Here is a 25,828-nt window from a genome sequence, read left to right on the forward strand (position 1 = left end):
GAGAAAGCAGGCAGCCAAAGAACATAAGAGTGGAGCATTGCTCAACTTTAAACTAGCATGTTCCCTAATTGATCAGTAACATAACAATGTTAACCAGGACAACTTTAAGCAAGGAGTTCCTGTAGTTTTATAAAACTCATTCTTTTTAAGCCATCCTCATGATTTTGGGGGGTTTGGCTCAGATTTTTGAAATCTTGGGGTTGGTGATACTGAATAATGAAGGAGTTGGTAGCTCCTCAAAGATTCTAGAGATTTTGGGAAAAGAAATCATGAATTAGCTGGTTTCCATGAAAAAGGAGAGTCAACAGATTTAATACTTGTGTCCAGGAGGCTCGACTGTTCTCTCTGCTTTCGCTTCCCAGGTATGACATCATGAATCTGCAATACATAGAGCCCAACAGTTATGACTATGTACTCATTGGAACCTGGCATGAAGGGGTGTTGAATATTGATGATTACAGGATTCAGATGAACAAAAGTGGAATGGTTCGATCAGTGTGCAGTGAACCTTGTTTGAAGGGTCAAATTAAGGTACGTCTCAGGTGCTTTTCTCTATATTAGGTATCCAGGAAGATCTATATTAATGAGAGATGAATAACAGGCCTTCACTTTTTTCACCAGGTTTGAGCAAACCGATTGAAGAAAACATCTGGCTTGGAATTTCTTTGCTTTTCAGTTATAATAAGTGTATAAGAAGGCAAGACTATATGAAGACTCATAGGTCAACATTTACAAGAAGTCAATGCCTATTTCATGTGCAAAAATGTATTAGCACATGTGCTTCTGTGTCTATATGTTCAAATCAAGTATAGTAGAATCTCAGATTTACGAAAACCTCAGGAATGGAGGTTGTTCATAACTCTGAACAAAACTCTGTTCTTTCAAAAGTTTACAACTGAACATTGACTTAATACAGCTTTGAAACTTTATTATGCTGCTTTCCCTTTATTTTTAGTAGTTTAATTTAACACAGTACTGTACTGTATTTGCCCCCCCACCCCACCCCTCCTTTGTCTCTGCTGCTGCCTGATTCATAGAATCATAGAATATCAGGGTTGGAAGGGACCCCAGAAGGTCATCTAGTCCAACCCCCTGCTCAAAGCAGGACCAATTCCCAGTTAAATCATCCCAGCCAGGGCTTTGTCAAGCCTGACCTTAAAAACCTCTAAGGAAGGAGATTCTACCACCTCCCTAGGTAACGCATTCCAGTGTTTCACCACCCTCTTAGTGAAAAAGTTTTTCCTAATATCCAATCTAAACCTCCCCCACTGCAACTTGAGACCATTACTCCTCGTTCTGTCATCTGCTACCATTGAGAACAGTCTAGAGCCATCCTCTTTGGAACCCCCTTTCAGGTAGTTGAAAGCAGCTATAAAATCCCCCCTCATTCTTCTCTTCTGCAGGCTAAACAATCCCAGCTCCCTCAGCCTCTCCTCATAACTCATGTGTTCCAGTCCCCTAATCATTTTTGTTGCCCTTCGCTGGACTCTCTCCAATTTATCCACATCCTTCTTGAAGTGTGGGGCCCAAAACTGGACACAGTACTCCAGATGAGGCCTCACCAATGTCGAATAGAGGGGAACGATCACGTCCCTCGATCTGCTCGCTATGCCCCTACTTATACATCCCAAAATGCCATTGGCCTTCTTGGCAACAAGGGCACACTGCTGACTCATATCCAGCTTCTCGTCCACTGTCACCCCTAGGTCCTTTTCCGCAGAACTGCTGCCTAGCCATTCAGTCCCTAGTCTGTAGCTGTGCATTGGGTTCTTCCGTCCTAAGTGCAGGACCCTGCACTTATCCTTATTGAACCTCATCAGATTCCTTTTGGCCCAATCTTCCAATTGGTCTAGGTCCTTCTGTATCCTATCCCTCCCCTCCAGCGTATCTACCACTCCTCCCAGTTTAGTATCATCCGCAAATTTGCTGAGAGTGCAATCCACACCATCCTCCAGATCATTTATGAAGATATTGAATAAAACCGGCCCCAGGACCGACCCCTGGGGCACTCCACTTGATACCGGCTGCCAACTAGACATGGAGCCATTGATCACTACCCGTTGAGCCCGACAATTTAGCCAGCTTTCTACCCACCTTATGGTGCATTCATCCAGCCCATACTTCCTTAACTTGCTGACAAGAATACTATGGGAGACCGTGTCAAAAGCTTTGCTAAAGTCAAGAAACAATTGATTGAGTACTTCCAGTTCCAAATGAGGTGTGTAGTTGACTGGTCAGTTCATATCTCCAGTGTTTGTAACTCAGGGGTTCCACTGTACCCAATCTATGCAAATACCAGCATGTGAGTGTACTTTTGGGGGTATATACTTCTTGAAAATTCTACAGTTATTCAGACAGTTCTAGTGCTATAGAAACAGAATCAAATTTAGGCTTGTGCCGCTGCTGTAAAATGTAACAGTAAGAACAACACGATTATTTTTGTCATTACCCAGTACTTACTATAACTGCAGTTCTCTTGGGGGGCTGATTTTTAAAGTGGTGTGCACTGCAGGAATAAAATTTTTGTCCTGTCAACAGCACCTGAAAGAAAAAAGATCTTTATCTGTTTGTACCCTATGCTTACCACAGGAGGTGTAGAAACACAAATAAAATCTCTATCTATTTACCAAATAATAGCACTTCTATCCAGTTACAAGTAATTTACCACCTGCCATGTCCAGGTGACATAAAGACAAATTTGAGCAGTATCATAATAATATGGGCACAGTTAGGGCAAGATGCTCCCATTGAGGAAAACCACCCTCCCAAAACAGCTTCCCATTTCTAATTAAATTCAAAATGTGTAAATAAGCACACTTGCCTTCTCCCTTCCGACCAGCCTGATGCATCTAGATTAGAATTTTAGCAAAGGCTTCATAAAACATACAAAACATTTGGAGGTACATCATCAACATTCATTGGCCTCTAAAGATACTATCCATTCCTAAAGAAGAGTTTTTTGTGTGCATGTATATATGTGTGTGTATATGAATACACACACAGCTTACTCCAGCTCCCACTGAAGTCAATTGGACTCTCTCTCTCTCTCTCTCTCTCTCTCCATAGATTGCAAAAAGAACTTAAATTTCTATACAAAACTCAATAAAAAACAGCATTTTGCAGCTTTGCGTGTAGATGATAGGGAAGATCCTGGAGGAGGGGGAAACTGAGTAAAAGTCTGCTGCAGAGTACTTAGGCCAGCAATATCCACAACTCATTCTTTCCGTTCTGTTGTCACCTGGATTGTATTTAATCTGCAACTGCATGTTTGCCCCCACATATTATATGCCCTGGGATCGGTTTGCAGACTCACCTACCCTTAAATCAAACCTCTTTGGAAGTTTAATTTAAAATATAACACTTTCTGATTCAAACTTAGAAAGGAAGCAGAAATTCAGATGCACCACAAGAGAAGCTGCTTTCGTATTTCTAATCTAGCAGAAGTGATACTGGAAATGTCCTGAGAAAGCTTATTCTTGTGAGGGTTCGAGCACAGGTTTTAGCCGAGAAGGGTACAAACAGGTCTCCAGCTTTTAATATTCCCCCACCCTTAGAAACTTCCCGTAGCCAGTGCTCATACTGCATTGTTTTACAACATTGTAGGTAGTGCTGGCCTGCTGTGGAGATTCATGTTCCTTCTTAAAAAGGATTTAGTCTGAGGGTATTTTTTGTGTTGCAGGTTATAAGGAAAGGGGAAGTGAGCTGCTGCTGGATTTGCACCCCTTGCAAGGAAAATGAATTTGTGCAGGATGAGTTCACGTGCAAAGCCTGTGACCTGGGCTGGTGGCCTAATGCTGACCTGACAGGTAGGGAAATCTCCCTTGCATACACATCCTCATTTAACAGCATGCAGCAAGACAAGTGTGTGATTGTGTATAAGGAGGCAGAGTGCCAGAATATTAAAAGGGCACTTTAAACACAAAGACCTGTAAAATGTAGATCGCTCCGTGGATGATACAGCAGCCTCTAGGTCTACTCTGCATAGTGTAAGGAAGAAGGGCCAGGTGAGTATTAATGTGTGCTCACAAGTATTTACAGGGGGAAATGACACAGTTAACATGAACATTGCTAAAACCGCCAGAATTATTAATTAATTAATTACAGTACAATCATTGCTGTGTTTTTACCAGTGATATTTCAGGAGCTAGGTGCACCAGCTGATTTACTTGACATCTTGTCAGTTCATTCCATCTTGCAACATGGAGCATCCTATCCGGGATTTGTGGTTGTTTTGCAAAACTTCCATGTGTTTCCCCACATTTCCACAGGAACATCCCCAGGCACAGCAGATGCAGAGCACTATCCCACCCCAACCCTGCCTCCACGGGAGTCCTCAGCACATGGGAAACATCAGGGAAGTTCTGCAGAGTGATGGTGTTGGGATGGGATGTGGCTAGAGCATGTCTCTGCCATGGCTACTCTACAGCTGGGTTACAAGTTAGGACAGTCCTCCGGGCTATTCCAATCTGTGCCGGCGGCTGAGTTAGCTCCCAGCAGCCACCACATGGTGAGATGCAAGCACCTGTCCCAGATATCTGTTCCTGGGTTGGGCTCTGTAGTGGCGAATCAGGCCCACCACCTCTAAAATTTAGAGGTCAAGGTGGATAATCAGCTGCATATGAGCTCCCACTGTGATGTAGTGGCGAAAAGAACTAATGCAATCCTGGGAGGCATAAATAGGGGAATCTCGAGCAGGAGTAGAGAGATTATTTTACCTCTGTTTTTGGCACTGGTGAGACCACTGCTGGAAAACTGAGTCTGGTTCTGGTGCCCACAGTTGAAGGATGTTGATAAATTGGAGAAGGCTCAGAGAAGAGCCCAAGAATGATTAAAGGATTTGAAAATGTGCCTTATAGTGTTAGACTCTAGGAGCTCAATCTATTTAGCTTAACAAAGAGACAGTTAAGGGTAATTTGATTACAGTCTGTAAGTATCTACATCAGGAATAACTATTTAATAGTGGGCTCTGCGGTCTGGCAGAGAAAGGTATAACCCGATCCAGTGGCTGGAAACTGAAGCTAGACAAATTCAGACTTGAAATAAGACATAATTTTTTGAAAGTGGGGGTAATTAACCATTGGAATAATTTACCAAGGGTCTTGTGGATTCTTCATCCCTAGCCCTTTTTTGATCAAGATTGGATGTTTTTCTAAAAAATATACTCTAGACAATATTTTGGGCAAGTTCTATGGCCTGTGTTTTGTAGGAGGTCAGACAAGATGATCACAATGGTCCCTTCAGACCTTGAAATCTATGAATTTCTGGGGGACTAGATTCATCAGGATACTCTCACTGATTTAGCTACCCAGCAACACACAGCAGCTGTAACCCTGCCTTGGTGGCCAGTTAAACTGGATTTGCAATTGCTTTGGATTGCTGACACTTCACTGAGCAGCCAAAGTCTATTAATGCCCTGCCCTTCTCATGAATATTTTCTCTGTGTGTGTTGAGCAACAGGATGGTATTTTTACAGAGTAAGAAAACACATTGACCACAAAGTGAGGAAATAAAGTGGTATGTGATGGAACACGGTCTCATTCCTGGCCTTTAATAAAACTTTCTGGCAACAAGATGTCACCAGTGGTCTTCATGCATGGGCCAAAGTACTGTTTACCTGGTTGCTGAAAATACATTTCCAAGACATCTTGTATTATGCAATATAATAGAGCAAGTCTTGGGGGTATTTTTTTTGTACTGTGGGAAATTGATGCTCTACCCCACTAAAATAATTTTTGAAAATGGTAATGACCTAGAAAACTTAATCTACTTTTTTCTAGTTTGTGCAGTGCAAAAACAGGAACTTCTTTGCTCAGTAAAGAAGCAAAGCAAGGGCATTGTGAAGGATCGGTGTGCACTCAGGTGAAAGCCAGTGCTACCAGCTGCTCAAAATAGATCCTAAGGGAGAATCTCAAAATGACAACCACTGCCAAAACGGGTCTAAGAAAAGGTCTCCATTATCAGTGCTGCAAAAACCTCAGAGACTGTTGCAATCTACTAATTTTTTTTTCACTTCAGTGTAAAAGGTCATTTTGTGTTTTTTGTTTGCTGTCTGTGGGGATTCCATCTCTACAAGGAGATTTTATACTAAAACCACAGTACCCAAACTACAGTGCAACCACCTCATGTTTTCCAAGAGAACACATGGGACAATAAATATGAAACCAAAATGGCAGCCAGCATCATTAACAACTTCCACCTGTTCAGTTGAGATGGGTTTTTTTTTAAACCTTACTGCTGTTTTCTTGAAATGCAATAAATAAGTGCAAAACTATTCAGAAAATCTGAAGAAATGTCAACCCATCCTATATAAAAAGTCATTTGATTTGACTAAATCCTGGCATGTAGTGTTTATTTTAACCACTGAAGATGGAATGCTCTTTCCTTGCAAGCATTGTTCCCACCAAATGTGCTTTTTTAACTCTTGGGTTTTTTTCTGTTGTATTTACACTCACCAATCACCATGTAAGCTAGGCACAGATATTATCATATTGCATTCAAGATTACTTTTTCTATTCCCTTTAAATCTTAGATGATACAAATGTGTATGGTCCTCGGCTGCTTCCCTCAGAGAAGGAGGTTCTTAAAGTCTCAGTTTCTTTTAAAATTCCCCTAGTCTAGTAGTCTAGTATATGATTTCCTTAGACATAATTCTTAAGGTCCCTGTTATCCCACTTCAAAGGCTGAATAACTCTGGTGTTCAGTGTTGGTTAACTGCTTTTTTTTTTAACTCTCAAATGGTTTACAGAAAATCTCCCCACCTGAAAGTTTGCTCAGTAGAATAGGAGTCACAGGACAGGGGAAATTTCTCACCATGAACTATATAAACCTTATTTTTTCTGAAATTAATTAAAATCAATATTTTGGGGCCTCTTGCCAGGAACCTCCTTTTGACAAGTGATTTATCTTATTAGAATTTATGGGAAAGGAACAAATGTCAGAGCTGGAAAATCCAGTTTCTTCCCGCTTTAATTAAGCAATAAAACAAGACATGGCAAGTAGATTTATAGAGCTATTACAATATTCATTGTAAAGGTCTTATGCCTTCAGTTGCCCGAGACATGTATTAATGATCTCAGGAAACACCTCTGGAGTGTATTGTTGGTCTTATAATATGAATATCATTTAAAAAAATCAATTAGTCTCCTGTCCTGAGAAATAGTTCATAGTTAAAGCACAGAGGGAGAAAGTAGACAAAAACTAACCAACTGGTTTTCACCACATATAGTAAATTAACTCTGTAGCCTTTTGCTGTTAATTTCTATATTGGATTTTTTTAAAGCTTGTAAACTTTCAGTTTACTGCATATCTTTTCTGTCTATCTTTGTCTTGCTTTACACAGCTTCTCTATCCTCATGTCCCTCTCATTCAGATGCCAGTCAAAGCCCTTCACTAATGTGAGCAGTTCACGGTTGGGGATGAGTGTTGGGGAATGTAGTCAGCCCACAGAGAGCATGTTGTGGGTCTTACGGCTTGCCTGCAGACAGAAATTGCACCAATGTATCTGAACAGGTTTCTATGTCTTACATAAAATAGACTTAAAGCTGTGTGTGTTTAAATGCTATGTTGAATCAGGGCTGAGGCATTGAACATGTTACCTATGCTGGAGGAATGAGAATATGGCTTGGTGTTACTAAATCTAGACTACACATTACATATTAACTCTTCTAGTGCCCATAACAGTGCTGCAATACTGGCATACCAATCCATAAAGGAGCTTTGTTTAATCTTAATCAAAATGGTGCGTTGCTTCTGGCAGTTAATCTATGATAAAAGCAAAATGGTAGCTGATTCTACTTCTGTTTCTCAGTGCTGTTGTGGCAATTGGCAACAGGCTTCCAGGTCTAATTAAAATCTTTATTTTCAATTACATTTCACCCTGAATATGTGGTGAGATGTGCTCCTCACCTCACCTCACCGCATGAGCTTTGGGTACATTTGCTTTTCTTTAAACCAGCTCCTCCAGCTGCAGAAATTAGCATTGCCATTGCTGTTGTTATAGGCAGTACGGATAGTGCCACCTGTGTTTAAGGCTGCCCAATGCTTTCGACTATAAGCCCCTCTTTTCTGTTGCTTATCAATTTGCCAAATGTTAACTATTCAGGCTGAAATTGTCCATGCCACGTGTCTGCCTCAGACTGAAGTATTTTGCTTTGGTCTGTATTTTTTGGAAAATTTCAGCAAATATGGTTCAGCTGTTTCTCAAAATGAGGTTAGGGAAAATATGTTGGTTTGGCCATGTTAAAACATGCTTAAATCCGTGTCACTGACACTCTCCCCTCCACATTTTGGAGCAGGGACTTGAAATTTGGTAGCGGTGGCAGCTGATACCTTTTCCCATCCACCTAAATTTGGTCACGTTATGAGTCTCTGGAAATCTCAGTGCGCACATGCTCAGTAGAGACCTCTCCAAAGATTCCATCTGTACCGAACATGCTCCATCCCAGGGCTTCAGGGGTTGAGAAGGACTTTTCCTGACAGCTCCTCACAGCACCCAGGGGCCAGTGCAGTGCTAGACACCAAAACTGAGAGCTGCGAGGCTATCTCTCCTGTGCAACCAATGCTTCCTTTGCTGGTCCCCAGGCAGGGAGGAGGAGAAAGAAAAACAACTCAACTTGATTGCACAACTGTGAGGAGCTGGGTTAGGGAGTGGGAGCACAACTTGGATGAGAGGGTCAGGGTGCAAGTGGGGTTAGGATGAGGAGCCAGGTTGCATGGAGGGAGGCACTGGGATGTGAAGCTTGAGGGGAGGATTAGGGACTGGGACAAAGAGCCACTGGAGAGTAGGAGTGGGAAATGGAATATGGACACAGATATGAGTGGGGTGGGGGCAAGCAAAAGACTGTTAAGAGGAATTGAGGTGGACAGGGAGGACTGGAACTGAAAAGAGGACAGGCTGGAGGGGCCAGCTTGTCAAAATGAAGGTTGCCTGCTGTAATTCTGGCACTTCCTGTCTTTTAAGTGTTTGACTTTTCAGCCTTAACATTCTTTTAATTTAATTATAGTTTTTAGTGTATAATTTATACTGTGGTAGCACCTAGAGGCCAACTAGGTCAGTAGCCACAAAGTTTCCTTTAACTTTGGCTTGTAAAAATCTTATCCAAAGTAAGCCCCATTTCTTATAGCTACTTCTATTTTACTAGGAATAGGTGATATCCTTCATGCCTATTTTCAGATACACGCATACATTGTGGATTTGACTTTGATGTCATTGAATTCCTGTTATAGTTAGAGGAGACTGTGTGAAGGAGTATAAAGAGAAAAAATCTAATGAAAACATAAAGAGAAAATGGAGCCAAGATCTGGAAAAGTGTAAATACACAAGAAGCAATAAGACAAACAAACATTTTAATGAAAATATGCATATATGTCATACATATATATACACACATGGTTACATATCTATCTATCTATCATATAGGGGTATCCAGTTGTTCCAGTCTAGCTTTTAGTGGGGTTTCTATCCCAGATAAATAGGCTTGCCTCTATTTTTTCTTATAAAATCACCCCTTGAAAAATACGTGAGTTTAAATTACATTAGTTTTGCAAACACACAAAATAGTTTGCAAAGTTTGAAAGCCTTGAACTTCCCATGTGATCTGCCAATCCCTGCCCAAAACTGTTGATAACCAGCACTTCACTGTTGTTTTAGTTAGGGTGAGGGTGCTGGTCTTAGCAGCAAGGACTTGTTCACAACTCTGCCTCTCAATTGTTCCGTCCCCCTGGGAAAGTCAATTAAACAAAAATTGTAAAAACAGTCCACTGATTCTGGACTTTCTGTTTTTGGGTGTCCAGTGCAATAAGGACACCACAAATTAATGGATGCTTTTTAATTTATTTAATCTTAACCTTTCTGTGCTTTAGATAAGTCATCTGTAAAATGAGTATAATAATCCATTCCACACCATCTTACGCTGATGTTTGTATTTTAGTTTGGGATTCAGAAAAGCAGTTTATCTTTCTCACAGGTACCTTTCTAACACTTTGTTTCTTTTCTATATACTGCAGGCTGTGAACCCATCACTGTAAAGTATCTCCAGTGGAGCAATATAGAGTCTATAGTGGCTGTGGTCTTCTCCTGCCTGGGGATTCTGGTCACCATGTTTGTCACCCTTATCTTTGTGCTCTACAGGGACACCCCTGTTGTCAAATCCTCCAGCCGGGAGCTCTGCTACATTATACTTGCTGGCATCTTTCTGGGTTATATCTGCCCCTTCACCCTTATAGCTAAGCCCACCGTCATTTCCTGCTACCTCCAGCGCCTTCTGGTGGGCCTCTCCTCTGCCATGTGCTACTCTGCCCTTGTGACCAAAACCAACCGCATTGCACGCATCCTGGCGGGGAGCAAGAAGAAGATTTGTACCCGCAAGCCACACTTCATGAGTGCTTGGGCACAGGTGGTCATCGCCTCCATTTTGATCAGTGTGCAGCTCACACTGGTGGTCACACTGATCATCATGGAGCCCCCTATGCCAATTCTCTCCTACCCCAGCATCAAGGAAGTCTTCCTGATCTGCAACACCAGCAACCTGGGTGTGGTGGCCCCAGTGGGCTACAATGGACTCCTTATTATGAGCTGCACTTATTATGCCTTCAAGACTCGCAATGTGCCCGCCAATTTTAATGAGGCCAAGTACATTGCCTTCACCATGTACACCACCTGTATCATCTGGCTGGCCTTTGTGCCTATTTATTTTGGGAGCAACTACAAGATCATCACCACCTGCTTTGCAGTGAGCCTCAGTGTGACAGTGGCCCTGGGGTGCATGTTCACTCCCAAGATGTACATCATCATCGCCAAGCCCGAGAGGAATGTCCGCAGTGCCTTCACCACCTCGGATGTGGTGCGTATGCACGTTGGGGATGGCAAGGCTCCTTGTAGGTCCAACACATTCCTCAGCATATTCCGAAGAAAGAAGCCGGGTGCTGGAAATCCAAAGTGAGTAATTGGTTGTGTGTACGTACATGTCTGTCTGTCTCTTTTGCCTGTTCTCTTTCGACCTACAGTAGATTGTTGTATTTGTAATAAGGTATGTAATGCTATTTCATCTTTTCTGTGGTAATGAAGGTAGGGCTGGGGTAGATCTAGAATAGTCAGCTACCCTGTCAGGTTCTCCATTGTGAAGGTAGCTTTGAGGTAATTCCCCTTTGGTGCAGGTCATTCTGCAGAAGAGTAACCAAAGCTCTCTCTTTCAGCTTCTCATCTTTCAGTGCATGCCCATTTGAAGTGCACTGCATTATTGCCCAAACTGAGGTGCAAGTGTATTTCCCCCACCCCCGCCCAAAAAGTGGACCAGAAATCTGTGGGTGACTGATTATCAATCACGCATATCTGTCAAATGGCCACTGGAGTCTGTACGTGAAAGTACAGGGTCTTTCATTCATTCACAGGGTAGCCTTTTGTGAAACTCTGTTCGTGATTGTCATCAAACTGCACTCCCCCCTCCCCCGATTGTGTGTTCTTTATTTAATTTAATTGTGAGCAATATTTTTTTTAATAATTGGCACTGTTAGTTTGAGTAGTCTTTGTTCCCAGTGGTAGAGTTTGCTTCAAAGGATTGAATGATCATGATGACAGTTCTGCATTTGTAACCTGCTTGAATATATATAACTAAGCTACAGGACAGAAAAAGAGAGAGAGAGAGAGAGAGAAATGTCATTTCAAGCAACGTCCCTGTGAGTAGCTGTCTGAACATTAGCATACTTTATTTTCCTATTTCTTTAATAGTACCATAGGTCTATAAAGAAGCATCAGAGTACTAGACACAAGCTGAGAGCACTGGTATCGGAGTTGTGATCAAAATGTAAAAAAATAGGAACCAAAGGAGGTGGAGTCCACATTTCAGAGCTCTTTAGTAGCATCAAAATTCAGTTAAGTTCAATCCATTTGTCTATGCTGAATCGTCAATAGTTTGTTGAAGTCCTTCATGTTGGTTTCACTTCATTTTGCACAGGAGCCATTTTCATATCTCTCTGAGATGCAAGGGGGATACAACTAAGATGACATAAAACCCTTGCTGTGATCAATTTTGCTTTCCTACTACATTACTCTTTAATTTATCAGAAGGCCGGGGGTGGAATAAAAGGCAAGCATAAACAGTGGGAATACACAACTCAGTCAAGGAGGAAGCAATAGGAGTACACACACCAAGTCCTAAGCTGATGCAAAGAAAGAACTATGAATAGCAGTACATTTCTGAGAGACCATCTTTGAGTGAAATATGTTCTGGATGGTAATATAGTATCAAAATATTGACCATTGTAAGTCGTAGACTTGTGTTCCTTGAAGATAGGTAGATATGGTGATCCAACTTCCACTGATTCAGTGGAAGATATATTGGGCCTTAGATCTCTCCAAGAGAACAGTTTACTTCATTTGTTGGCTCTACTATCTAATCTTTGGCTCAGGCTGCCAGAAGAGGCCTATTGTGTGTTTTGCACCATGAACAAGCTTAGCAATTTAGTTCTTTATTGTGCTTAGTTGACCTTTTTTCTAGCTGAATAGAATAGTTGAATCTGCTGAGGCTTTATAGTTTTAAAGGAGGGAGAAGAAATTTATATTTTGAACAGAATTATATTCACAGTTTATGAAGTAAATTTAGAACAAAGCATATAATACAAGAACATTTCTCCTCATTAGAAAACAGCTTTCTGAACTGCATTTGTACCTTATAAAAATGATAGAAAACTCAGCTAAGCTCTACCAATTTTGTTTGTTGCATATATTTTAATAAGTATCTCTTGACATTTAGTTCCTTTCTACCCAGCATGTGTTTAGTTGTATTGAACAAAAAGTCTTCATAGCACTTTTAAACTGTGTTCTGAACTAAATGTTCATTAATCAGTTAATATGCCTTCTGTATTTTGTGGGTTGTTAGGTTTCTGGATCTTTTACACACCAGAATTCAACCTCTTGATTGGCTGCTGTTGTCTGCTTCATTTATGTTAGCACAGAAGTGGGAGTATTACAGGCTTCCTTGCAGAGAGAGAAACTTCTGCAGACCTCTGTCTCCAAATACAGGACATAATAGCGTTGCATACAAGAAGGTTTTGGTAGTGAGAAGATGGGGCATCATAGACGGTAGCCTCAGGATTATGGAGGCTGCTCAAGCCCCCAGTAGGATCCATTTTCAAAGCTTGCAGGGACAGTGGGGAGAAGATGTAGGCAGACACTGAGATTGCTGCTGATGAAATCCAGGAGGGAAGAAGCTGAATTTGCTGAAGGCTTTGAATCTGAAATCTAGCTTGAAAAAATGTTTGAAATATAAATGCAGTGTACAAGCATATTTAATGCCCAAAGGAATTGCACCCTGGCTTCCTTCCAGCTCTTCTGTTTGCCTTTCCAATTTCAGGGTTTTATTTTCAGCTTTTCCCCTCTTTGCTCTGGTGTGCAGACCCTTTTCTATTGGTCATGTTACTCTGCTTCTTGATGCTGTACATGCCTTTCTTGGGAGGCCATGCTTGCTGCTTAGAAATGGTGAGCTGCACTCTTTCTGAGGGATTTTTATCCCAGTTTCTTTCCACAGTCTGTCTTCTTGTTTACTTGTTGTCTCCCCTCTTCCCCATTTGTTTTCAGCCTTCTGTTTTTTCTCATTGTCTTTTCCCGCTACTAATCCAATCAGGTCCAATTCCCTTACACCTCTTAGGATTTGTCCACACATAGAATTTGCACTGGTTTAACTTAAATTGGCTTTAAAACAATTTAGTCAAATTGATGCAAGTTTACCTTTGAAAACACTTACGTTGGTGTAAAACTGATTATAATTTACGGGTGCAAGTTAAACTGATATAAGCCAGGTTAAACCAAGGTTTCCACACCACATAGGGGAAAACATCACTGACAACCAGATGTTACAGCTGAATTGAGCTCTCCAGGGCAAATTGCATAACAATGATCTTCATCTTCTTCATCAAAAAAGAAAGGCATATTGCCTTCGCTAATTTCACCTGAGCTGTCTGCTTCTGATGGGTTACAACATGGGATCTGGAGGAGATGAGCACTGTCTCTCCCTGGCTGAGTTTAGCCTATTGGCTCTCGCTGAAGTTCAGGAGGTGTTGAGAGTAGAGTTGACTGGGAACTTTTCATCAAAATGAAAAGCGTATTCAGAAAATGCTGTTTCACCAAAATCTGAACTTTTGGCAGAAACAGATCTGGTTTTGATAGGAAGGCTTCTCAGGCCCAGGATGGAATGGGGGAAGGGGAGAGAATGTTCCCTCTGGACAGATTGCTGCTGTGTTTGGGTCCCAACATGGTGGACCTGTGGGTTTTTAAGTTTTGTAAATCTGAGCAAAGCCCTGGGAGACTCTCTGGCTTTGGTTATCTAGGCAGGCTTTCGGGATGCAGATCCTCTATCTAGCACCTTCTTATCAGAGCTGATGTGAGCCACCTGCCTAGGACCTCTGGCTATTGGTGGCTCCCCCAGACTCTTCAGTTGCTTAAGCACATCCTTTTCCAGACCTCCAACCTTTTAGGCACTGTGGTGTACTGTTCATCTCTCCAGGGACAGGTGATAGTTGATGCACATAGCATGCAGACTTTGCCAAAGGCTCCAAAACCACTTAGATATGTGGCAATTCTCCCAAAAGGGCCATATTTTTGGAGTTTAATATACCCACCCTACACACACCCTAACCATTTGAAAATTTATTTTATGTACATTTAGATGAGGTATAATGCAGTGCCATAAATCCATAGGTGAGGTGAAACAATGGTACCAAAATGAAAGTCATTTTTGCACAGTTCCAGAAACATTGCTGACTGAGACTACATTTTTTGCTGTTTAAGTTCATTTCAACCCCTTCATATGATGGTTATTGGTGAAAGTTACCAAACAACAATGTATTCAAAGATTTTTATTCGTTTTGCATGAGCGGGTATTTTTTCCCCCAGAAATGATGAAGCTGTTTAGCATGTGGCAGAAATGGCAAATATCAACATTTTCCAAAATACTAAGATGAAGTGTCTTCACATTGCATATTCTTAATTGTCAAAGTATCTCACTAGTTATTATAATAGTTCTCTCTATTTTCAGCTGAAATTTGCTGATCAGATCAGTCTCACACTGAAGGTTGTGCATTAGTAGCAGTAGGTTGTGTGCTCATAATTTGTACTGCAAGGCGATAGATATAAATGTATGTGAATTCCTAATGTAATGCTTCTCCATAAGGTTTTGTACATACAGTCTAGCATCTAGTCTACCTAGTGAAAGGTTTTAAGTTGTAATTATCTAGGCATGCACTACCAGTACCTTTGAAATATTCTAGAAACTAGCTTTTTAATTCAGTGACCCTTATGCACAGATCCATATTAGCGTTAGAGATGACACTACACAGCTTCATATTATGTACATACAAAAACTGTGAGAGAAGGAAGTGGCCTAACAAGAAGTAGTTAAGACAAAGTACACAAACATGTTCTTGCCTCTGCACTAAAAAGGGATTAGGAGCATGTTACAGCTCTCACCAACCATGTCATCAATAATATGGCAAACCCACCTGACCCTGAATCACAATCAGAGGTGCTTATCAACATACCTACTAGACTATGTGTAACGTCAGGTGTCTTTACTGAAAATAGATGTTGTTGAAGAAGAAATGGAGAGATTTATGAGAGGTGCATTTGATTCTGATGGGACATGTAGCATCTTCAGCCCAGTCAAGAAATCTGGCATCAAAACCTTTGTTGACATGGCCAAGATGATCAAATTTAAGGAAGGGACAATCACAGCAGCTATCAATCCAGAAAATGTTTTCCACAGAGCCCTGGATTTAGCACGATGCAGAGGTAATATTCCAGTTGCAACTGTTCTTAGTCATCCTATAGGACCTGTGCTTGTGTCCCTCTTCCATGCTGATGGAACAATGAGAAGAACAGACAGAGCAGAATTCAGGCATCAGCTGGAAACTCAAGCTGAAAGAATCCTCGAGTTATGAGCATGCAACAAAGAAACCACAGTGTGCATCAGGGATGCCATGACTGTTATATGTATGATGGCTGGAGACAAATTCCTCACATTCGATGAATTGGCTGCTGAGTACTTGAGGCAGATCTTAAAAGGATTTGACAAAGTCAATTCTGTAATCAAAGTTTTTGACAGGAACAACAACGAGAACTCTGTGAAAACTACAGAAAGACAGTGATGGACAGGATCTAAGGCTGAATGCAAGAAATACCAGGTGGCTAGTAGGTGCCCTGTGCCTCCATGGGAAAAGTTTCTAACATAGCATCCAACAAGCAGTCACTTATAAAATTCTTCTCTGAATATATGGTTGAAAATGCCCCTGAGAACGTCCAACACAGACACTCCTTGCTGGAGGCTTTTCCAGTGGTGAAATAAGAAAGTCCATCACCAGTAGAGGTGCTGAAGAAGTCCAAGGCTTGTACAGTACACAAAGATGTTTCTGCATGCTGTGTGTGCCAGTATGGCTTTGGGTCTCTTGCTATCAAAAGAACAAAAGTAACTAGGTTGAACAATACAGATGTTTTGATCCTTGTTGTTCATTACTTTCCAAAAATGAAACACACAGATGACATGTGGATTGAAACAGTCATCAGTTCCCGCAGAAGCGTCGCTTCATACCTGTGCATGCAATTTATGATGCACTCCTGACTTCTGTAGCATACTTCCTGATGTACATACATTAACATGGAATTATTCTGTGTCATCCCTATTTGGCATGTGGGAAAAAAATCTCTGTTTAAAGTCAAACCAAAAGGAGCTTACCATTTCAGAGATCTTCCCAAATTGGGAGAGAGTGATGGACAAGCTGCAGTTTCTGCAGCAAGGAAGTTGGGAGAGAAAGTGAGAGACAAAAGGAAACCCACAGAGACCTGAATTGCTTGTGCCTCAATCTAACCATCAAAAAGGACAAGGCACTGGCCAAAATCCCAAGTGAGAACAGTTTTGAAGAGCATATCAGAAGAGCCTCTTGGAAAACAAAGATTTGGATGTCTTTGCACATAGGTAAACCAGATATTGGATCACCATTACAATCTGGATGGAAAAAATGCAGATGATGAACTGTATACTTCAAGGGACCAAAGGCATCTGAACTTCTATGAGACCTTATTTGTTCCTGTACCAGTAGGGTTCACTACACAATCAACTGTGTCTGTAGTCAGAACAATCTTCGCTGCACAGAACTATGTACATGCCAAGACAATGAAGACTGTGGTAACCCATGTGTTATTGAGAGAGATCATAATGATGAACAAGATGATCATTACTACCAAGGTCTTGACTACCAAGATCACCAGCGCTATTACATTTCAATGACACCTGTAGAAATTTATTGTTAAATTTTTGTTTTGCCCTTTATATTGTTGTGATGGCTCTGAGGATAGGTCCATCAATGGCTATTAGCCAACATGTTCAGGCATGCAACCTCATTCTCCAGATGTCCCTAAACCTCCAACTTCTGGAAGCTGGGGCTAGACGACATGGGATGGATCACTCAAAATTTTCCCTATTCTGTTCATTCCCTTTGAAGCATCTGGTACTGGCCACTGTCAGAAGACAGGATATTGTGCTAGATGGGCCATGGGTCTGACCTAGTATGGCCATTCTTACGAGGTCACAAAGAAATACAGTTGTATGTCTTGAAATAATATATAGAGTCATTAAACTAACAGAAAAGAATGCAATATTTCAAACTGGTCATTTTAACGTGTTGATGTTGTCAGTTTATCCCTGTTTCTATGGTAACAGCACCACTTGATAGCTCCACATCATACTTTATCTTAAAATAGACATAAATAAACTTTTTCAAATGATATGTGATGTGAATGTGTGCAGAGAGGGTACATTAAGTTGATCACATCCATGTTGTCTACCACTCACCTAATTTGCTCTTTACTGTAGACAGAACAAGAAATATACAGATCAAGACAAAACAATAAAACACCTATATGAATTTCCCTGCTTCATTTTTCTTACTACTCTTGAGCATTCTTTTGGCTTAGGTCAGAGTCCTATAAGAAGTCCATGATGCCCCTCACACACACTATATGATTCAGAGGAGAATCCATGTGTATCTCCTCTACAGCCCGCTTCTTTCTTCCTCAGGAGATCCTGCAGTTAAAAAGGATTCATCTGCCACAAAAGTATGGTCCTCTCTCCTTCGAAGGGTTCCTTTTGTCTCTGTGAATCCCTCTCCATTTAAAATTCCACCACTAATGCCTTGGTTTTTTTCTGCTTCTGGGGAAATTCCTTTCCTCTGAACCCCAGCACCCCCATGCAGAGAAGTTTGAGAAAACGCACTTTATGTAGGATGCAGTCACTCCTTTGTTCTCCCCAGGTAATATCTATTCATGTGTTGATAGTCTTCAATGACCAACCTATTCATAAGTAGACATATAGGCAACACTCTCCTGTCTGTTAGCACAAGAAGCATGAGGCAACACATAGTATAATCGTAAGGCTGCATATAATCCATAAAACCAAACTGGAATTCATAAATTGTCCATAGACAGATTTCCCAGATCATCACTGCATGTGTGAGAAAGCATTTTGCCCTAAGATAGCCCAATGGTTAGGATTTGGGAATCCTGGGTTCAAGTCCCTGATCCAAATCCCAGGTAAGTGGCTCTAACCATTGGCTGTTGTGGCGTGAGTCTGTATCCCTCTGGTTTTGAACAATAATTCCATCCTGGATCTCAGAAACCTTCCCAACTAAAATTTCATCAGAACTAATAGAGGCATTTTAAGAAGGGGGATCTACATGATTCAGAGCAGGTGCTTGAACCTGGTTCTCCCTTATCCCAGCTGAGTGCCTTAACCCCAGGCTGCTGGCTGTTTCTGGGGTGGGCTGTACTGCATCAGAACAGAACCAAATGTCAAAGCCCTATTTGGGAGCACTTCACTGCACAACCTTCATTTCGATGTGTGTCCTTCCTAGCTGGTGAAGGCCAGCAGAGAAGAATTGGTCCATTGCTGATGAAGATGGTCAGAGCTTTTTGTAGGCTGACAACTTGCCCTCCCTTTCTTTAGAGGTTGTGAGGCTGTAGCTCAGGAACTCATCAGTTGACACTGACAATCTGGCTAGCCACCATCTAATAGCCAATGTCCCTTTTTTTGGTTGGGATTATAGAGAAGGTTATGGGGAGACAGCTCACAGAGCACAGGTCCTAGATGGTTCACAAGTCCTTCACCCTTGTCACTCCAGATACAGACATGGGTACAGAACAGACTGCACTCCTCTGGGCAGTGAAAGAAGATTGGGTGTCCATGCTAGGACAGATAGAATTATCAGCTGCCTTGATACCATTGATTGTGGCATCTTTATTGACTCACAAGTGGATGGGAGTAATCTTGGGCTGACTCTGTGGCCTCCCTGATGAGCATTCCGAAGGATGGTGTTAGTTTGTTGTTTATCATCCCCAAGGATGCTAACATGTAGGATCCTACACAGTTCCATCTTGTCCCTGCTCTGTTCAGACCACACCTGGGGCTATTGGGAGGCTGAGTGAGGAGGCATTGGCTTTAGGATTTTCACTATGCCAATGACACCCCACTCTGGATATTTATCTCATCCAACCCAAGAGTTGCCTGATTGAGACTGAGACACGGTTGACAGCTGTTGTCCGATGCTCAATCCAGATAAGACTGAAATAATATGGACAGGTTGGGGAGAACAACTGGGAGATATGGCTAAGATCGCACCTGCTTCTTATATTGAGGATGTGCATGACCTTTTATTTTTGAGTCTGGGGATATTATGGGATCCCAGCTGGTATTAGATAATTGTATAGCAGTTGTTTCTAGGAAGGCCATCTCTGTCTGACTGTGAGATTATGCCTTTTTCTTTTGGATATGGGTGTCACCTCAAGATGAGACCATGGCAATGTGATCTGCATCATTTTAAATCAACTCCAAGACTAAAGCGCATGCAGAATGTAGGGGCTTGCTTAGCACGTGGTTTATCTCAGTGGGAGCACACCAGTACTTCATGAACTTCATTGGCTGCCTGTTGATTTCTGGATTATGTTTAATGACCTATAAACCCCCAAATGGTTAGGGACCTACCTACATGAGAAACTGCCTGGAATCCACTAAGTGTAAAAGAGGGGGAACTGCTGACAGGGCCCTTAGCTATGGCACCTACTAAACTTGCTCCCCACAACCTACTAACCTGTCTCCTCTTCCTCCCCCCACCCCACACACCCCCAACACACTCCCTTTGGCTCAAAATAGACCATGGGGCATGCTGCAAGATCCATCTCTTTACCCAGTATTTTGGGATGGAGACAGAAGCAGTTATTCAATAGGTTTGATTTTGGGTTTGGATTTTGTCTCTGCTTGGTTAGTTTCTAGTTTTGTGGTGAGACATAGCTGCTGCCTCAATCTTCTGGGGTTGATTTTAAATTTATGATAAAGCCCCCAGGATAGGCACCATTTCTATGCATTGTAAATCATAGTACATAAACATTTAATTTCACAGATAAGATTTAAGCCAAAATCTGAACTATGACTGATTTGAAGGCCAACCATCAAGGAATGCAGTGTGGCCAGGAATCCACAGCAAACAATGGAACAACCTCTCTTGCTGTTTTCCAGCTTTATTTATTTGTAATTGAAACCTCTTCTCCCTCTCTCCCACCTTCTGCTAGGCAATGTGGTGTTGTTTTTAGTATTTCAATAGTTTGTCTAAAACAACTGCTTTTACTTGTTTTCTTAACATATTGTATTAGTTCCTCACCAGTTACAAAAGCCTCTCACAGTCCCTGCTATTTTCTGCAGCCAGATACACAAAGGAATGGTAGCAAATGTAAATCATCAACAGCAAATATTGTCACTGTTGTGTGTGTATAAACACTGAGGGCAGATTTTGATATGCTTGCTCATGCCGATTAGTAACTTACTCCAAGGAAAGTCCCATTGGCTTCAGTGGGATTGCTTAGGGATGTAGGTTATGTCTATAATGCAGCGGAGTAGAGGTACACATGCCAGCTCTGCTGGATGTAGCATGCTAAAAATAGCAGTGTGGGCACAGTGGCTCAGGTTAGCAGCCCGAGTGGAGCCCTGTCCAAGGTCCTATGCACGTACTCAGGTGGCTGGCTCATAAATAAAAGATTCTATGGGTGGGTGACATGAAGCAGAGTGTGCAGCAAGAGTTTAGACTTCCAGAAACAATGATCAAGTGCCTAATAAGCTCAATATGCAAATGAAAATTTTCTACAACTTGTAACTTGGTCAAAATTGGGTTGAATTTCATAGATACAGCAAAAGACATCTCAGGGCTATTCCCCTTTTTTTTTTTTCAAGTTCCTACACCAAACCATCTATATACTATGGTTTTGGTTATTTTTTTTTAAGATAGAAACCTTTTTTTAAATAGCCAAAACTACCTATTTTTGCATTATCATTCTTGAAGACTGCTGACCCAGTTTTGATCAAACTTAAAAAAAAATAATCAGCCTGACACATCCAGGCATAGAAAATTTCAGTCTGAATGGCTACAGTTATAATCAGTTGAAAGAGGAGGATATAAGGGACAGTGTTGATCAATCTGAATAGGGTACACACTGTATTAAAAATGGTTATTTTCTTAAATACCAATCCAGTGCCCTATAACATTGTTCCAACCTTGATATGCCTATGATATATTTTCAAGTGTTTTCTGTGGCCCTAGACTATAATTTAATCAACAGCCTCTGAGTTATCTTTAAAGGGTTTCTATATAGATTAGTGCTTTGCATAGATTTTTATTGCTATGCCAGTTCAGTACAGATCCTTGCATCTTATATGAAATGGTAAGTTGGCCTGCTTTGCAATTTGGAAAATCAATGCACTTGGGTAAATTTCTTATATACTGTAGTAACTGCAAACACAATAAGGCAACTCTTTATTTCAGCAGTTACAGCCACTGGAAAATACTTAGTCTGAAGGCAAGTACTAATAGAATTAAGATCCTTAAGTCTCATGTTTGCTATCTTATAATTTAGGGCGATAAACTGTGCTTAGTCTTCATGCACACCCTATTAATGCTCAACAGGGAAGGCAGGGTCACTGTGACATGGATTCTTTGAGGAGGGTGATGTAAAAGGATCCTGGAAAGAAGAGTAGGAATACGAAGGACACAAGGTAAAAATCAAAACGGAAAGAGTTAAAGAACAAATTGATTTTAAAAAAAAAGAAAGAATTAGCAAGATTTTTGTGCCTGATCCCACCATTAAGTATTATTTATATTATGGTAGCACCTCAGAGCTCTGGTCATGCAGCAGGATCCCCTTGTACTAGGAGCTATATGAACAGAACAGAAACACAATCCCTGCTCCAAAGAGCTTACTATCTAAGTATAAGACAAGAGACAGGGGAGTACCAGGAAACAATGAGATAATTTTGGTTATCATGGCTGGCTGCGGTCTCAGCAATAACGCTAACAGCCAGGTGCTGACCCGCATTATGTCCACATTATGCTGCCTCACATTCTTTTGTGTTGTATGTAGATCTTTTGTTCCTAAGTCCCACAGTTTTAAATAGGTTTCAGAGTAACAGCCGTGTTAGTCTGTATTCGCAAAAAGAAAAGGAGTACTTGTGGCACCTTAGAGACTAACCAATTTATTTGAGCATGAGCTTTCGTGAGCTACAGTATGCATCCGATGAAGTGAGCTGTAGCTCACGAAAGCTCATGCTCAAATAAATTGGTTAGTCTCTAAGGTGCCACAAGTACTCCTTTTCTTTTTGTGAATACAGACTAACACGGCTGTTACTCTGAAACCTGAAATAGATGGATAGTTTGCTTTGTTTTCTAATTTGACTCATTCCCTGGTACCATGTTATCTTCAGCACTGTCTCTTGTCACTCTAAAATTCTGTGTTCAGTGTTTTATTTTGTCCATTTCTGTGGCTGCAATATTTGCGAGAAAAGCATCTTGAATTTTCACAAGGATAATTGAAGGTTTAAGTGCCAAATATCTATCCCTGAACAAAAAGAAAAGGAGTACTTGTGGCACCTTAGAGACTAACCAATTTATTTGAGCATGAGCTTTCGTGTTAGTCTCTAAGGTGCCACAAGTACTCCTTTTCTTTTTGCGAATACAGACTAACACGGCTGTTACTCTGAAACCTATCCCTGAACAGTGGCACATTTGCTTGCATTGTTAGGCAATTGCTTGAGTTTAAACCATTAATGGTTTTATTTGAACACATTGTCTTTGGCAGGTAATGGCCTTTACCCTTTTCTATCATATGTGTGATCTGAATTTCAAAGAGGGAAATTCAGCAAGCCTGGCTGGGCAATTCAATCCTTGTCAGTGTATTGATTTAAAAGCATTCTTAAAACCCCCATGAGACAGAGAACTACATATTTCCAAAGGGGCCATTATAATTAAAGTGAAAAACAGAAAGAAACACACACTAACACAGTCTGAATCTTAATAATTCAATGACATTCTGTATTGGCCATATGGCAGGATTGTTCATTATATTTGAGCAATGTATTTGTGTCCAATATTGTCTTTTGTAGCTTTGGATTTGCATTTGCTTCAATAGAATTGGATGTAGTGCACCTGGAGAGGGGAACAGAGAAGGGCAGTAGTTATAACCAGGTGATTTATTTCTCTCACACATGTAGTATTCAGTTAAATCACCACAGGTCAGGTATGTCTGGGATATGGAGCAGCGCTCAAAACTCTGGCTGGGCACGTGTAAAATAAATAAAAAGAATAGTCCTTAGACACCATTTAATACCCAAAGGGCTTCCCCTTCCTTTGCCCTGTGGTCTCTAATGCTGGTCCTGAGAACTGTTAGGAGCTAGTAAGTGCCAACCTGCGACCCAGTGACCTGCTAGGAGGACTCCAGTTCTGGAACCTGACTGGCAGAATGCTGGGGGTCCTGATTGGTCCACAGCATCTATATAAGCCCAGCACAGGAACAGGAAATTGTCCATGCAACTGGGATCTACCCTGCTCTGGTTTGACTTCTGGCATCCCAGCCCAGCTTGACCCTGGTGTCCAACTTGTGGTTCTGATCTGTGGTTTGTCTTCTGCCTCTGACCTCTGGGTATCCTGACCCGGTCTGACTCTGGTTACTGATTTGTGGTTCTGCTCTCAAGTTTGTCTTCTGCTTCTGGTCTCCTGGTCTCCTGACCTGGCACACTTTTGACTCCTGTGCCATGACTGGTGGACCCCCCGGCTCTGATCACTAGGTCTGGCTGCCCATGACCCAGCCGTGACAGTTTGCATGGATCTCTTAGGCACAGGAGTGGGCCTGGTGCCAGCAAAATGGACCTGGCTAACCCTTCAGGAACACTGCGGATGCTCAAGGGGACCACCTGCCTTCAGGCAGACAACAAAGACCAGCAGGCATGGGTCATCCGACTGACCTCAGAGAACCAGCTATTGCAGGGGCAAGTCACCGAGTTCCATGCAGAAAATGCCACATTCCAGACCCAGCTCATGCAGCTCTGTTCCCTGATACCTCTGCCAGAACAGTTTGATGGCAATCCCTAGTGATTCCAGGGTTTTATAAATCAGTGCCGCCACCTCTTTATGATGTGTCCTCGGACCTATACTACTGATCATGCAAAGGCGAGCCTGGTCACCAGCATTAGACTGGGTCTCCCCATTCTTGAAGTGTGACAGTCTGGTACTGTTGAGCTGGAAGGTCTTTCTGCAAGCCATGTCTGTATTATTCAGTGACCTGCACTGAACTTGGATGGCGGAGGCTGCCCTAAGGAAGCTCCGAAAGGGGCAGGGCACTGCAGCCTTCTATGCTGCACAATTCCACCACCTCATGGCTGATGCAAACTGAAATGAGGCAGCAGTACCAAACTGATGTACCAGTTCCAGTGGGTCCTACAAGAAGAGGTCAAGGATGAATGAGCCCAGGTAGAGATACCTGTGAGTCTGTGTGCCCTCGTGGATCTCACCATCTGTATAGGTTTCAGAGTAACAGCCGTGTTAGTCTGTATTTGCAAAAAGAAAAGGGGTACTTGTGGCACCTTAGAGACTAACCAATTTATTTGAGCATAAGCTTTCGTGAGCTACAGCTCACTTCATCAGATGCATGCTGTGGAAAGTGTAGAAGATCTTTTTATACACACAAAGCATGAAAAAATACCTCCCCCCACCCCCAGCTATTACCAGCAGGAGAGTGGGGTGCGGGGAGGTATTTTTTCATGCTTTGTGTGTATAAAAAGATCTTCTACACTTTCCACAGTATGCATCCGATGAAGTGAGCTGTAGCTCACGAAAGCTTATGCTCAAATAAATTGGTTAGTCTCTAAGGTGCCACAAGTACCATCTGTATAGAGAATCAGTTACAGGAATGAAGGGAGGACAAAACCAGGGAACTTGCAATGCTCCAACCCAGGTATTGTGACCTTTTCACCACGCCTCTCCTGAGCCAATGTAGGTGGAGATGGGCCATTGACGGCTCACCCCCAGGGAAAAGAAGTAACAATGCCAGCTTCTGCTGCTTCTACTGCGGTGAGTTAGGTCACTCAATCTCTGCCTCTCCCATACAAATTCCAAGAAGTCAGGGATGAGAGCTCTCCCACACTTTGGTCCTGACTGAAACACATCCAGAACCCTGCCCAAGAGCCCCCCAGTAGCAGGTGCCAGTCCAGTTGCACACCGCTGCAGAATCCCAGCCTATGGGCCCTCATCGACGCAGGTGCAGCTGATTGCTTCATAGATGCAGCAGCAGTCCAGATCCTGCAGATTCCCCTGCAATGAAGGCCCTTCTTGATCTTGTAGAGACTATTGACAGTTCTCCTTTATCTTCTGGTCCTGTAACAGACAAAACAACTCCCCTGGAGGCTATGATTCAGGGACACAGAGAAGTGTGACAATCTGGTGTGATCCATTCTCCACACTTTCCCTGATCTGC

The 25,828-nt window shown here is 42.0% G+C and overlaps 1 protein-coding gene across 7 annotated transcripts in view; it reads left to right on the plus strand.

Moving 5' to 3' along the window:
* GRM1 (glutamate metabotropic receptor 1) overlaps positions 1-25,828 on the plus strand; it is a 339,484-nt gene that overhangs the window by 205,078 nt on the left and 108,578 nt on the right. For all 7 annotated transcript variants that reach the window (XM_073337558.1, XM_073337560.1, XM_073337561.1 and 4 more), the window contains exons 6-8: positions 363-531; positions 3,680-3,806; positions 10,006-10,936. In XM_073337558.1, the coding sequence (XP_073193659.1) occupies positions 363-531; positions 3,680-3,806; positions 10,006-10,936 (1,227 nt within the window). The remainder of the gene's footprint in view (positions 1-362; positions 532-3,679; positions 3,807-10,005; positions 10,937-25,828) is intronic.

Source organism: Lepidochelys kempii, chromosome 3 (assembly GCF_965140265.1).
Source record: "Lepidochelys kempii isolate rLepKem1 chromosome 3, rLepKem1.hap2, whole genome shotgun sequence".
Classification (NCBI taxonomy): domain Eukaryota; kingdom Metazoa; phylum Chordata; order Testudines; family Cheloniidae; genus Lepidochelys; species Lepidochelys kempii.